A 13,057-nucleotide genomic window follows, 5' to 3' on the forward strand; every position below is an offset into this window, starting at 1 on the left:
CTTAACATTCATTTGCTGTTGGTATGCTAATCCAAGATCAGCATAGACTAATAAGAATAAAGTGCAACCTCTTGTGAACTGTGTTTGTTTTAATCTAGAGGAAATTAAAATATTTGCTAGTTTATATTAAAATGAAATAAATCAGGTGTCTGAAGATCAAGATCCCAGTCATTCAAAGGTGATGTGTCTGAACAGAGTAAGATTATTGTCTGACAGGGACAGTGGATCTCTGGTACTATCACTCCATCAGCATCACTCTGTGTCAGCATCAGAATTTTGTTTATGGAAAAGCTGCTCCACTCCCTGGAAAATGAGAGAGGAAATGTATTATAATCTAACAATACAAACTACTTTGAACTCCCACATACAGTAACAAGTTGCAGATTTAAAATATTTTTTCCAAACAAATTATATAAATGTTTTAAGGGATTTTACAGTACTAGCTTAAATATTTACCTCGGGAGTCATGAAGCATTTATCATCTGTAATACTGTTGTGTAACCAGTAGATGGCTGTATAGCCCTATATAAACATCCATGGCTGTGTATTCCCTAGTTGCTGGATGTTTTCAGTCATAATTACTTGCATGTATTAAGGTTTTAATTTGGACATATATTTATTATTAAAGACTATTAAAGATTAAGCATTTTTCTCAGAAATGTTCATTTGAAGTGCATTTTTGGCATTATTATTAGTCAAATATGGACACAGAAAAAGCATTTACTCATACTAGCTACATATAATAGCTTTATCTATCAGTCATCTTTATCACACAAAAGTAATCAGAATAAATAATTTCTAAATAATTAAATAATTTTCAAGATTCAAAATAATTGAGTGTTTATTATTATGAACAGAGACGTGTTCTGTGGTCAAGTCGTGTCTCTCCTCTTTCAAAAACTCTGCATCGCAAATTAATCAGCAATTGAGAAATTCAGGTTTAAATAGCTTTATTGGCATGGTAAAAAAAAAAAGGCTTTACATTGCCAAAGTTGAATCAGGCAGTGATTGACAGCGCTCTGGTCCTTTGGCATCGGTCATTGACTGATACAGTACTTTTTGTACTGTAGGCTACAGTACAGATACTGTACATTACTCTAGCCCAATGTTGTTTGGGGTGGCTGGGGGGAAATATGATCTAATCGAAGACTGTAACCGAATGTAGATAAATAAACAAGTCATGTAATGGGCTAAGTTACATCAAGACAACACAGCTGTATAATGTTATGGGCTCTCACTGAGCTCTAAAATGCCTCTCCACCTGAAAAAAGCCAGTACTGTATTATAAATAGTATTAGTATAGTATTGATTAAAAATAAATAAATCTGACTTACCACGAGTAGGCTATCCAGTATCCTGATAGCGACGATGGCTAATGATAATGATAATGATTCGTCTGTAGGCTACTATTCCTTCTATAAGAAATCATCTCAACAATATAGTGTAGCAGCAAAAAAATACAGATATAAACTTAATATCATTAAAATGAAATAGAAAGCTGCGCTTACAGACGCTCACATCCACACATAAACACAGCACTGACGTATTCACTTCCAGGTGAAGAAGCTGTCAATCAAAAACTCAGTAGCCAATAAGAGCACACTGCTACTAGCCCCGCCCCCACGAGAGAAATGTGTCAGAACAGCAAACGAAAACTCTGGGAGCGCATTTGTAAGTTCAGATCAGCGAACGCAATATGAGAAATAGTTAGCAAAACATGCAGTGTATTAAAAACGAAGTCAAAAAATTTGCCTGCGATTCTTTTTCAGTTTCAAAGATATTTTATTCAGTTTCAATTTATATTTTAATTAGTTTCTTGAAAAGTTACGTTCATTATTATTGGAACAAAATTAATTCCATAGAATTGATACAAAGTGGTCAAGCGTATCTAGACGCGGCAGGCGCGAATTTGACATATGATCCCTTTTTGAATTTGACGCGCTCGCGTCCGGTGTGAACGCACAGTCAGGCATAGGCAGTTTATATGAAACGAAATATTTATAAATGGAATGAATAAGGCCTGTTATTATTTTAATTTCCAGTTAGTTTCTTGATCTCGCGTTTCTGAAATGTTTTGCGGATGTGCTGTTAAGTGGACAAACTCACTTTTTGAGGACTTGTAAAACTGAAGATTAATAATCCCCTAAAATGGCCAAAGGTTTTGAAATGTTGACTATATTCCAGTGTTCTTATTACTGTATAGATTTCATACGCCATTGCTATGGAAATAAGCCTGTTGTTCAAATGAACCTGATTATGCCCTCGGGCGCTTGAGTAAATAAATAAATTAAATATGTGGCAGCCGTTGTGTGCAGTAAACTTTCTTTTAACAATTCTGTTGTACTGATGTGATGACCAATGATAGTTTTAGAGCTAGTAAGCCTATTTAGAGGTGCAGATTAATTCAGGTAGGACTCTGTGTAGACATATTTTATTATGTGTGAGGTGGTCCGTGAAAATTCTTGATTACAAATAGTGGTCCACACACAAAAAGTTTGAAAACCCCTGGCCTAGAAGACGTAAAAAATCGAATAAAAAAAATTTGGCAAAAAAAATGTATTTTACTTTTAGATTCATTTCTACATTGAAGAAGAGCAAGTATCAAGTAGCCTACATAAAGTTGCTCAGTGGGGGAAAAATCAGGTCTGAAGGGGTTAATGTGAGTGCAAAAGAGAGCGCACGCGCACACACCTACCTTTCTGATACCTTTCTGATTTGTTGCGTTTTGGTTAGTAAATTATAATGCGCAGATTTCAATAAATTAAATGTACTACCTACTCCGGATAAATATGAACGTGCGGTGATTATAGCAGTGAAAGTGAAAGTATTTTTTTGGGTGGATCTCGTTCTTCTGTGGTTCAGTTTTCTCTCCGGTGGAAAAGTTTAGGTTTGTAATTCGTTTTTCATTTCAATAAGTGCATTCTTGCTGTGTGGATTGCTCAGAAGAATTTGGTAAGAATGATGCAGCCTATAGCTACTTGTCTCTATTGCAATGCAGCTATTTTTACATTTGACAGCAATCTCATTTAGGCTAGTTTGGCCGGCCGACAGAATGATTATCGAATGTAAATGAAATAAAACCTATTTAACAGCTGTGAAATGCCTTTGTGAGAAGCTTTATTTTCTCTTTTTAGCAGACAAATCTACAACGAATCAAACAAGTTTTACATTAGAGTAATTCGATTTATTGAATGCATTTAAAACATCTATTCGTAGGCCTATCTACAGCAGTAAATTTCTCATCTGTGAAGGAAACTACGCACTTCTATTCTGGGTAGGCCTATATTAAATCTTCCAGCGTCTCGTCCTCGGAAGCTCAAAAGTGAGACTGAAAAAGGTAAGACCTTTCTATCGTATTCAGTTACTTTTTATTTGGATTAAATGTAGCTAATAACTCCAGAAGCGCTATTTAGCCTACATTCCAATATTTTGAAATAGGGTAAAAGTAGGGGAGACCGGGGAAGTTGTAACAGGGGATGGTTGCAACATGTCATTTTTCTCCAATCAGAAACAAGCTAGAGTGATGACACTCACACTGCACATGCACAGTTAGACCCTCCACCTACCAAGAAAACAGTAGACATATTCAACATCTGCTGCTGCATTTATTGAACAAAACTTGTTTTGGAGGTATGAAAGTAAATTTTTTCATGAGATGTATTTTTGTCATACTGTCCTGAAATTTTGTATGAATTAATCAAAACTTACTTTGTTTGAATTATTGTTTTGTTGACTTCTAAGTGACATGGTTAGCATGTGTCAAAGTCAGTGTGTCTAGCAGGAATATGATGTTCTGTCATGGCTCATAGGGTTGGGGACGGTTGCAACAAGTTATAAATTGCATGTTTAATAAAAGTTTGTTGCATTGCAAATTGTTCAATTCTTCCTGTATGACACTTAAATATGGAGAGATTGAATAGCATCTGTAACACCTGCACACTGAATCTGTGTAGGCCTATGTTCTACACATGAACAAACAAAACTCAATAACTGTTATTTGATAAATATGACTAAATAAATAAATAATAGGCTACAATAATATTATTGAAATAAATAATACTATAATATTATAGTAGGCCTAAAACAGTTAATATTTTCAGAATTCTTTGCTCATTGAGACAAAAAGCTTAAGTTAATTAATTAAATTTATGGTATTTTTAACATGTTGCAACCGTCCCTGGATTGTGTTGCAACCGTCCCCTGGGTCGGGGTCAGTTGCAACATCTGACTTCTTCCATTCAAATAAATACTGTGAACGATATGTCATATATAATCATATTTAAATGGTATGGGTAATTAGCAGACAGATGCAAGTTTAATATATACAAACTTGGTTGGTCTAGTCCAAATAGTCTCTGAGTAATTGAGAGAAATGCAAAAAGTGTTGCAACTGTCCCCGGTCTCCCCTACAATGGGCCAGATAAAGCTGTGTTAAAGGTTAAGATTTAATATCAGCTGTTTCAACAATAAGCTATTAAAACTATTGCCACAGTAACAACTAAAATGATATTGCAGTTTGTTAAAGGTCCCATGTTGTACACCTTTCTGAAGTTTTATTTTAGGTTGTGATGTCCATAAGAATATATATTTGCGGTATAAGTACCAAAAAACATCTCAATGTATTTTTATAGCTCCTTTCTCAGGAGCTCTGCCAAGAACAGGTCGATTTTAGCCTGTCTAATTAATATTCATGTTGTTTTCTGAGTAACGTGGTGAGTGGATTCTTTCCTAAATGCATCTCATTGGCCATTGCGTTCAAGAAATCAACACATATGTCTGTGATTGGCTACATTGCTCAACGCTGCAAACATGTTATAAATAGAAACTCGTTCTGGCCTGTAAATCGTTTTTGTTTAGTTTTATTAGGGGTTCAAGCATGAAATGCTGAAACCCTATTGTAATTGTAAGGATTTGTAAAACGCATCATGCAGGCCAAACCGTAAGGCCTAGAGACTTGAAACCTGGGCTGCGTTCAGCCCTGACAAAACGTTGCACAACGTTTTTTAAACAGAAACGGTGACGCGTTGAACACACTGTTCTGATGACGCAAGAGTTGCAACTATGGCAGCTGAGAAGGCCATTCTTTGTGTTCTTTGTGAAGAATTTTCTGAGCCTGATGAAGTCGGTATAAATATGTGTTTAATACTACAAAATATGCCCGATGTTACAGTTACTGCACTTGCCGCCCAGAACAAAAGAGAACATCCCAATCGAGTGAAGGGATTGCTGAAACTGAAATGGAAGCACACATCTTACCTAATTCAGACTAAAACACATCTATTTAGCCTCACATACTGACTTTATTTGTAGTTCATACTGTTTTAATACCCTGTATTTTCTTTCTCATTTTTAGGAAAAGCACTTAATTACCATTGTTTATTTCTATACCAAATGTCATACACTTGCAATGAAGCTAAAAATATAAACAACTACATCATGTTGATATCCTATATTTTTACAATAAAACTTACGACAAACATGTCTTCTAATATCCTCAGTTGTGTTGTTGCGTATACCGAGCTGCATCGAACACATTTGTAAATTACTTTCCTTGAACCCATTGTGCGAGTTCACTTTAATACCGCGTGCTTTATATACATGTTGCTGCTGATTGGACTGCAGTTCTGACACACCCACCAAACAAGAGAAAACGTATCTCAAAACCCGTTGCACACCGGTGCACGCCGTTTCCAGGAAACATGACGTTCAACCCGGAAACCGTAGCAAAACGTTGCGCACCGTTTTGAACTTGAACGTGCCCCTGGCCAGATGGTAGGCCTCAATTTGGGGACAACCTATCAGAGTATGACCCCGATTGGCCCATAGGTGGCGCTACAGCAACCAAAAGTACAAAATCGCTCATAACTCTTAGACCGTTTGTCCTAGACTCAAAAATGTTCTGCTATGTCATATGCAGGAATTCTGTTTTGGGAATGATAGCAAAGGTCATGCATCAATTCAGAATCAAATTATGAATGGGGTGCAGGGAAGGTCTCATATATGGCCTTTTTGGAACACAGCTACGTCCCAAATCAGAGGCAGCATCCTTCGAAGGCCAAATGTTGACATATCTAAGATGTGTTTATGTATAGTTCATACTCTTATATACAGAAATGGACATAGTGAATATAAGTAGACAGTTTGTGAACCCTGTTCTGTTTTCAGTTGTTTTCAATTTTCAATTTATTACAACTTTAAAAAAAGTCCAGCAAAAAAGTTAGTCACTCAACGGCAGCTGTCACAGTTGCTAGGCGACAAGGAAAGTCCTCAGCAGGCTGGACCATCCCATTTAACAATGCTCAGTCTGACCTTCATGGCCTTCGAAGGCATGTCCTTTAAAATCCGAGTCCTTAGAAGGATGTAGCCTTTGAATTGGGACATAGCGTGATGTTTTTGGGTTAATTCAACCTTAACCATTTGTCTATGGAGGGCGCTCCAGGTTGAGTTATTGTGGTGTTGCGTGTGTTCCTGTAAAGAAATGGATGAAAGCTGAGTCCAAATTCAGAGGCTGCATCCTTCGAAGGACACAGACTTCAAAGGACACACCTTCGGCAATTTCTCTCAAAAAATCCTGTCGTCACCGGTGGGCAAGGTTGCGAAGGATCCATCTGCTGTATCTTCGTTGGAGGCCACATTTGAAGGATCCTTCGAATTGGGACAGCCTTAGTTGCGCCGTTGTGAATGCATCCTTCAAAGGATGCAGCCTCTGAATTGGGATGCTGCTTTAAAGGGTTAGTTCACCCAAAAATGAAAATTCTGTCAGTAATTACTCACCCTCATGTTGTTCCAACCCCGTAAGACCTTTGTTCATCTTCGGAACACAAATTAAGATATTTTTAATTAAATCTGATAGCTTGATCACTCCTCCATAGGCTTCTAAGGGACCGAAACTTGCTGGCCCAGAAAAGTTATTAAAGAGATCGTTAATATAGTCCAAGTGACTACAGTGGCTCAATCTTAAGTTTATCAAGCGACGAGAATACTTTTGTGCGCAAAAATAAACAAAAATAACGACTTTATTCCACTATCCATTTCCTTCTCTCTGGGCCTCCAGTGAGTTCGCGTAGTGTTTTAGCGCAGCGCGTCTGTGTTGCACGTCACCACGTAGGCTCACTATTGGCCGACGCTGATCATGTGTGTGATGCGTGTGACGCACAACACAGACGCGCTGTGCTAAAACACTACGCGAACTCACTGGAGGCCCAGAGATAAGGAAATTAATAGTAGAATAAAGTCGTTATTTTTGTTTATTTTTGCGCACAAAAAGTATTCTCGTCGCTTGATAAACTTAAGATTGAGCCACTGTAGTCACTTGGACTATATTAACGATCTCTTTAATAACTTTTCTGGGCCAGCAAGTTTCGTTCCCTTAGAAGCCTATGGAGGAGTGATCAAGCTATCAGATTTAATCAAAAATATCTTAATTTGTGTTCCGAAGATGAACGAAAGTCTTACGGGGTTGGAGCAACATGAGGGTGAGTAATTACTGACAGAATTTTCATTTTTGGGTGAACTAACCCTTTAATCAGTGGTATACTAGCATATTGATGCAAAAAATATAAATTATCCAGTAGTAAAGCCATTCGTGCCTCTAACTCTTGATGGTGACTTATGGCAATGAAAGTAAAAAGCAGATCTTGCTCTGCCATTGTTTTGGTCAATGGAAAAGTTTAGGTCCTTGTTAGGATTCAGCATTTCAGAAATTCTGTAAATGTCTTGTTGCTGTGTGAAGAATTTGGTAAGATACATGCTACTAGTTTAACTTTAAACCTGTCTCTTCAACTCAGCTAGCTGATATTATCTCTACTATGAAGTGTTCTGGTTCTAAGTTAGATATTATTCCGGCTCGTCTTTTCAAGGATGTTTTTTCTACCATTAGTCATATGGTAACCACTATCATAAACAGCTCTTTAGCCAAAGGTGTCGTTCCAGCTAGTTTTAAACATGCAATTGTGCAACCTATGTTGAAAAAACCTCAGCTTGATCCAGAAATGTGCAGTAACTATCGACCGATCTCTAAACTGCCTTTTATCTCTAAGCTTTTAGAGAAAGTAGTTTTCTCACAGCTCCAGTTTTATTTGAATTCTTTTGATATTTTGGACATGTTCCAATCTGGTTTTAGATCATTACATAGCACTGAGTCAGCTCTGTTGAGGGTTACAAATGATATCTTGCTAGCTCTAGATTCAGGCTCTTGTGTTGTGCTGGTTTTGTTAGACCTGAGCGCTGCATTTGATACCATTGACCACAGCATTCTTCTTGAACGGCTAGAATGTATGGTAGGTGTCAAGGGCACTGTATTAAAGTGGTTTGCTTCCTACCTCGGAAAGAGGACTTTTTCTGTAAATTTAGGAAATTGTTCCTCGTCATCTGCGCCTGTTTTGTTTGGTGTGCCTCAGGGATCTATTTTGGGACCTTTATTGTTTTCCCTTTATATGCTCCCCTTGGCCCTCATTTTTCAGAAGTACAACATTTCATATCACTGTTATGCAGATGATTCTCAGCTTTACCTTCCAGTAAGGCTTGACACCACTGCTCCATTTGATGTGTTATTGGGATGTGTAGATGATATCAAGAGGTGGATGACAAATAATTTTCTGCAGCTAAATGAGGATAAAACAGAGGTTTTAATTTTAGGTTGTCCGGCAGATTCCTCTCCTGCTCTGAAAGCCCAGTTAGGTCCTCTCTCAACAAATGTATGCAAACAAATCAAAAACCTTGGAGTGATCTTTGACTCTTCACTATTTTTGATAAACAAATTAGTGCTGTTATTAGAGGAAGCTTTTTCCATTTAAGATCTATTGCAAAGTTGAAGAACATTCTTTCAAGCAAAGATTTAGAAGTTGCAATTCATGCATTTGTAACATCACGATTAGACTATTGCAACTCTCTTTATTGTGGTCTTCCTCAATCTTCACTATCTCGTTTACAAATTGTTCAAAATGCAGCTGCAAGACTTTTGACTGGGTCTAGGAAGAGGGATCGTATTTCTCCTGTTTTGGCATCCCTTCACTGGCTTCCTATTAAGTTTCGAGTTGATTTTAAGATACTTATGTTTGTTTATAAGGCATTGTCTGGCTGTGCACCAATATATATTTGTGATCTTATTGTGCCATACTGTCCTGCTAGGGCACTTAGATCTTCAAATCACTTGCTTTTAAATGTGTCACGAAGTCGCTACAAATTAAAGGGTGATCGGGCCTTTTCTGTGGCTGGGCCCAAGCTTTGGAATGCTCTCCCTTATCATGTGAGGTCTGCTCCTTCATTGGACATTTTTAAATCTACTCTGAAAGCACATTTTTATTCTTTAGCTTTTGGAAACTTGTAATTGTTGTTATTTATAGTGTAGTCCTGTTATGCACTATGTACAGCACTTTGGATCAATTTGTATTGTGTTAAAAGTGCTTTATAAATAAAGGTTGTTGTTGTTGTTGTTGTAGTTGAAATTGCAATGTATTTTTACTGTTTCATTAAATATTATAAAAAAAAAAAAAAAAAATAAAAAAAAAAAATATATATATATATATATATATATATATATATATATATATATATATATACAGTGAGGAAAATGTATTGCGAGATTTTGGGGAACAACCTCCTTTAGTATTCATAATCAGTTGTATTATCTTATGAAATTTAGAATGCATGAGCTAAACTATAGACTGCATGAACACATGTTTAAGGATCATATGATAGACAAAGGGAGGGAAGTTGGGAGAGTCATATAAACATAGAAGTATGTGTGCAATGCAACACTCCATTGATGCAAAGGTTTTCCAATGATAATGTACAGTTGGCATATTCTTTACAAGGAAAGGAATGTTTTCTACTGATGTGAATGTACCACAAATGTATACACTGAGGGACAATTTCTTAATATGGAAGTGGATTGTACCATGTGTAAACATGAGGTATACATTCCATTTTAAACATAAGCAACATGTTTTTCTACCTTACATGGAAGTTGTAAGTCCCTCAGTGGTGTATATAAGCTCAATCTTATTGTACTACTTCAGAGAAACACCGGGAAACACATAGACCTGGCACGAATACAACATCTTTCACAAGTTTCTCTCCTGACATATGAAGAATAAAGATTTTCCTTGGCAAGATAACTGGTGTCCGGTCCCGTGAATCAAATAATAATGGGGAAAAGCTTAATTCCAAGTCTACACGACTCAGTGAGACTATTGGATACAACTGGGAAAGCGTGCCTTTTCCATTGGAAATGGATCGCTGCGGAATCCATATCCTTTCCCGAAAGAGTCATGTTGAGATAACATATGGACCATTCTTGTGGGGTTTGCATATGGAATTACTTGGGTGATACCAATCTCCTAAGAGATGGGCCCTTCCAAGAGAAAGACACAGGCTTCTGTTTAGAAGCAACCATGGAAAAAAGCAACATATAGGATCCCCGCAGGGTCACACATATGACATCCAGCCTAGACCAGGTTCTCAAGGATTCAAGGAAACATGCCCCCTCAGATTTTTAAGACAAATGGATTTGAATAGCTTCCAAAGGGACTTTTGAAGGACTTCATAGAACAGCCTCTTATACACAAAATGCACCTTTGCCTTGCAGTGTCTGCTTATATGCTGTAAATTTGTGTATTACTATAAGCTACAGAATACATAGAAGACTGAATCGATGAGGGACTTGGACCTATAGACCTAAAATTCTTTCACTTTAAAAGTGTCGCAAAATGTGCAAGATATAATTTGGCGGAAATGCTGCCACAGGCATTTTCAGTGAGCCTGGGTTGCAACATTTACATTCAGCTTATTTTTTTATTTTTTTATATTTTACATATTGAATCTGAAGACTAAGCAAGGTTTAGCCTTCTGTTTCAACAAAGAACAGCAAAGTCACAATAACATCACTACCTACTGCTGAATTTAGATTCAATTATATGAGATTATATGGTTACTGTTTCTTGCTGTAAAGATGTTCTTAAATATGGAATAAAAATATAAATTGATACAGTATAGCTGCAATAAACGATTATGGGTGAAGCTTATTAATGATGTCATGTACACTGCACAAATCATAATTCAAATTGACAAATGTATTTATTTACTTCAAATTAATTTCAAATTAAAATGTAATGTACAGATTTCATCTTTTAAATGTGGAACTGTCACCATAATATAATGACTTAAGACTGGAGTCACTGGACTCTAAACCAAGGACAACATGCATGATTTTATTCTAATTTATTGTAAAATTACAAGCATGTTCATCAAACGATTCGATTTTTAGAGAATTTTACCATTATGTACACTTACCATTATGACTTACACACATAAGTCACGACAACATGTTTTTACATTAAATAACTCATTGAAATAATTTTAGCAATTTCAACTTTTTATAAGTAATATGGGATTCAAGTTACAAGGAAGTCAGTTTAATATAATTTAAGTTGAATTTACTTATACAGCCAAGTTGATTGTACTTAAAAAATGTAAGGCAGATACTGAACCTTAAAGGGGTAGTTCACCCAAAAATGAAAAGTAGCCCATGATTTACTCACCCTCAAGCCATCCTAGGTGTATATGACATTTTTCTTTCAGACGAATACAATCAGAGTTATATTACAAAATGTCCTGGCTCTTCCAAGCTTTATAATGGCAGTGAATGGCCGTTTCTGTTTTGAATTTAGTCCATAAAAGTGCATCTATCCATCATAAAAGTGCTCCACACGGCTCCGGGGGGTTAATAAAGGCCTTCTCAAGCGAAGCGATAAGTTTGTATTAGAAAAATATTCATATTTAAAACGTTACAAAGTAAAATTCTACGGAGTCTATGCCTAAAGCGCAACTTGTGACGTCGGAAGTAGTGTAGTGTTAAGTTGTGCTTTAGACTTAAGTGAAATCCGTATGTTCGCTTGGCCGGAAGCTAGTTATTTTGCTTTATACATTTTTAAATAGGGATATATTTCTTACACAAACGCATCGCTTCCATACATACACCTATAGGATGACTTGAGGGTGAGTAAATCATGAGCTAATTTTCATTTCGGGTGAACTATACCTTTAATCAGTGGCAATAAAGAATTTATGGAACTCTATACATTAAAAGAAATAAGATGTTCCTTTTGAGTGCGACCATTATACTATTCTTTTACCTCTGATGTTTTGACATGGTTTGATAGCTGGTAACTGTAATCGCACTTGTCATTTTCTCTCTTTCTTGTGCTCGGTCTTTAGTATGGATTCAGTGGGAGTGAATGTAATTGAAACTGCTGCTTTGGGGAGACCCTTCCAACTGGGCATGCTGTATGACTGCAGAAAAGATGCATTAATACCAGGTACCAACACACACATGTTTTGTTTTTTTGTGTTTTATGACTTTTCATAGCAATAATGATTTTAAGACTGTACGAACTGTGTATTCTATCCCCTAACCGTAAATCTACCCCTTTCAAGGATTTCATATATATTACCATCTTTGTGGAGACATTTTCTCCCCATAATGTAGGGTTTACATAGACCACACACACACACACACACACAAAACTATGGACTAATTAAAACATTTGCACAACACCGTTTTCAACTAAAAAACAGAAAAATTGTATATGTTTTGGCCATTCGACAACTCCGTTTAGGGGGCCTGAAAACGCAAACTTTTGAAAACGGGTTTCAAAGTGCACGTTTTTAAAAATGATACCGTTGTCATCTCTGAGTAAACAACAAAAACATGAATCTGTGAAAACATGTCTATAGGCATGTGCATTTGGCACAAGTGCTCTGTAAAAGAATGCATTTGTGCGCAGGCACGTGGGGTTTCTTTCTTTACAAAGTGACGTTACCCACTATTACTGGCCAGGCATGCATAATTCAGCGGTTTTAGTTGTTCACAGATCCTACAGCAGTAGCATAGCCATGAGGAAGCCCTCATCCAAATGTTCAGACCTCAGATTTCTGATTGCTTAAAATAACAAATTAAGGAATTGTTGATTTATTACTCTAATTGATAGATTGACCAATGCTGTATAGTAAAATGCAACTGCTTTTTTTTTTCAAATGTATTGGTTTGATTATATCG

General features: G+C 36.6%; 1 protein-coding gene across 7 annotated transcripts in view; it reads left to right on the forward strand.

The window, feature by feature from the left end:
• The window catches only part of LOC307162554 (uncharacterized protein), a 46,460-nt gene that overhangs the window by 25,473 nt on the left and 7,930 nt on the right, over positions 1-13,057 (forward strand). For 2 of the 7 annotated variants that reach the window (XM_079877951.1, XM_079877948.1), the window contains exons 1-3: positions 2,662-2,887; positions 3,217-3,337; positions 12,217-12,317. Coding sequence is in view for 4 of the 7 variants with exons in the window: in XM_079877948.1 (XP_079734074.1) it covers positions 12,218-12,317 (100 nt within the window). In the remaining 3 variants the exon portion in view is untranslated. Of the gene's footprint in view, positions 1-2,581; positions 2,953-3,216; positions 3,338-3,508; positions 3,631-12,216; positions 12,318-13,057 lie in introns of those variants that run through there. The other 5 variants (XM_079877952.1, XM_079877949.1, XM_079877950.1 and 2 more) reach the window with 3 other exon arrangements.

The sequence above is a fragment of the Squalius cephalus genome (assembly GCF_949319135.1).
Source record: "Squalius cephalus genome assembly, chromosome: 8".
NCBI lineage: Eukaryota > Metazoa > Chordata > Actinopteri > Cypriniformes > Leuciscidae > Squalius > Squalius cephalus.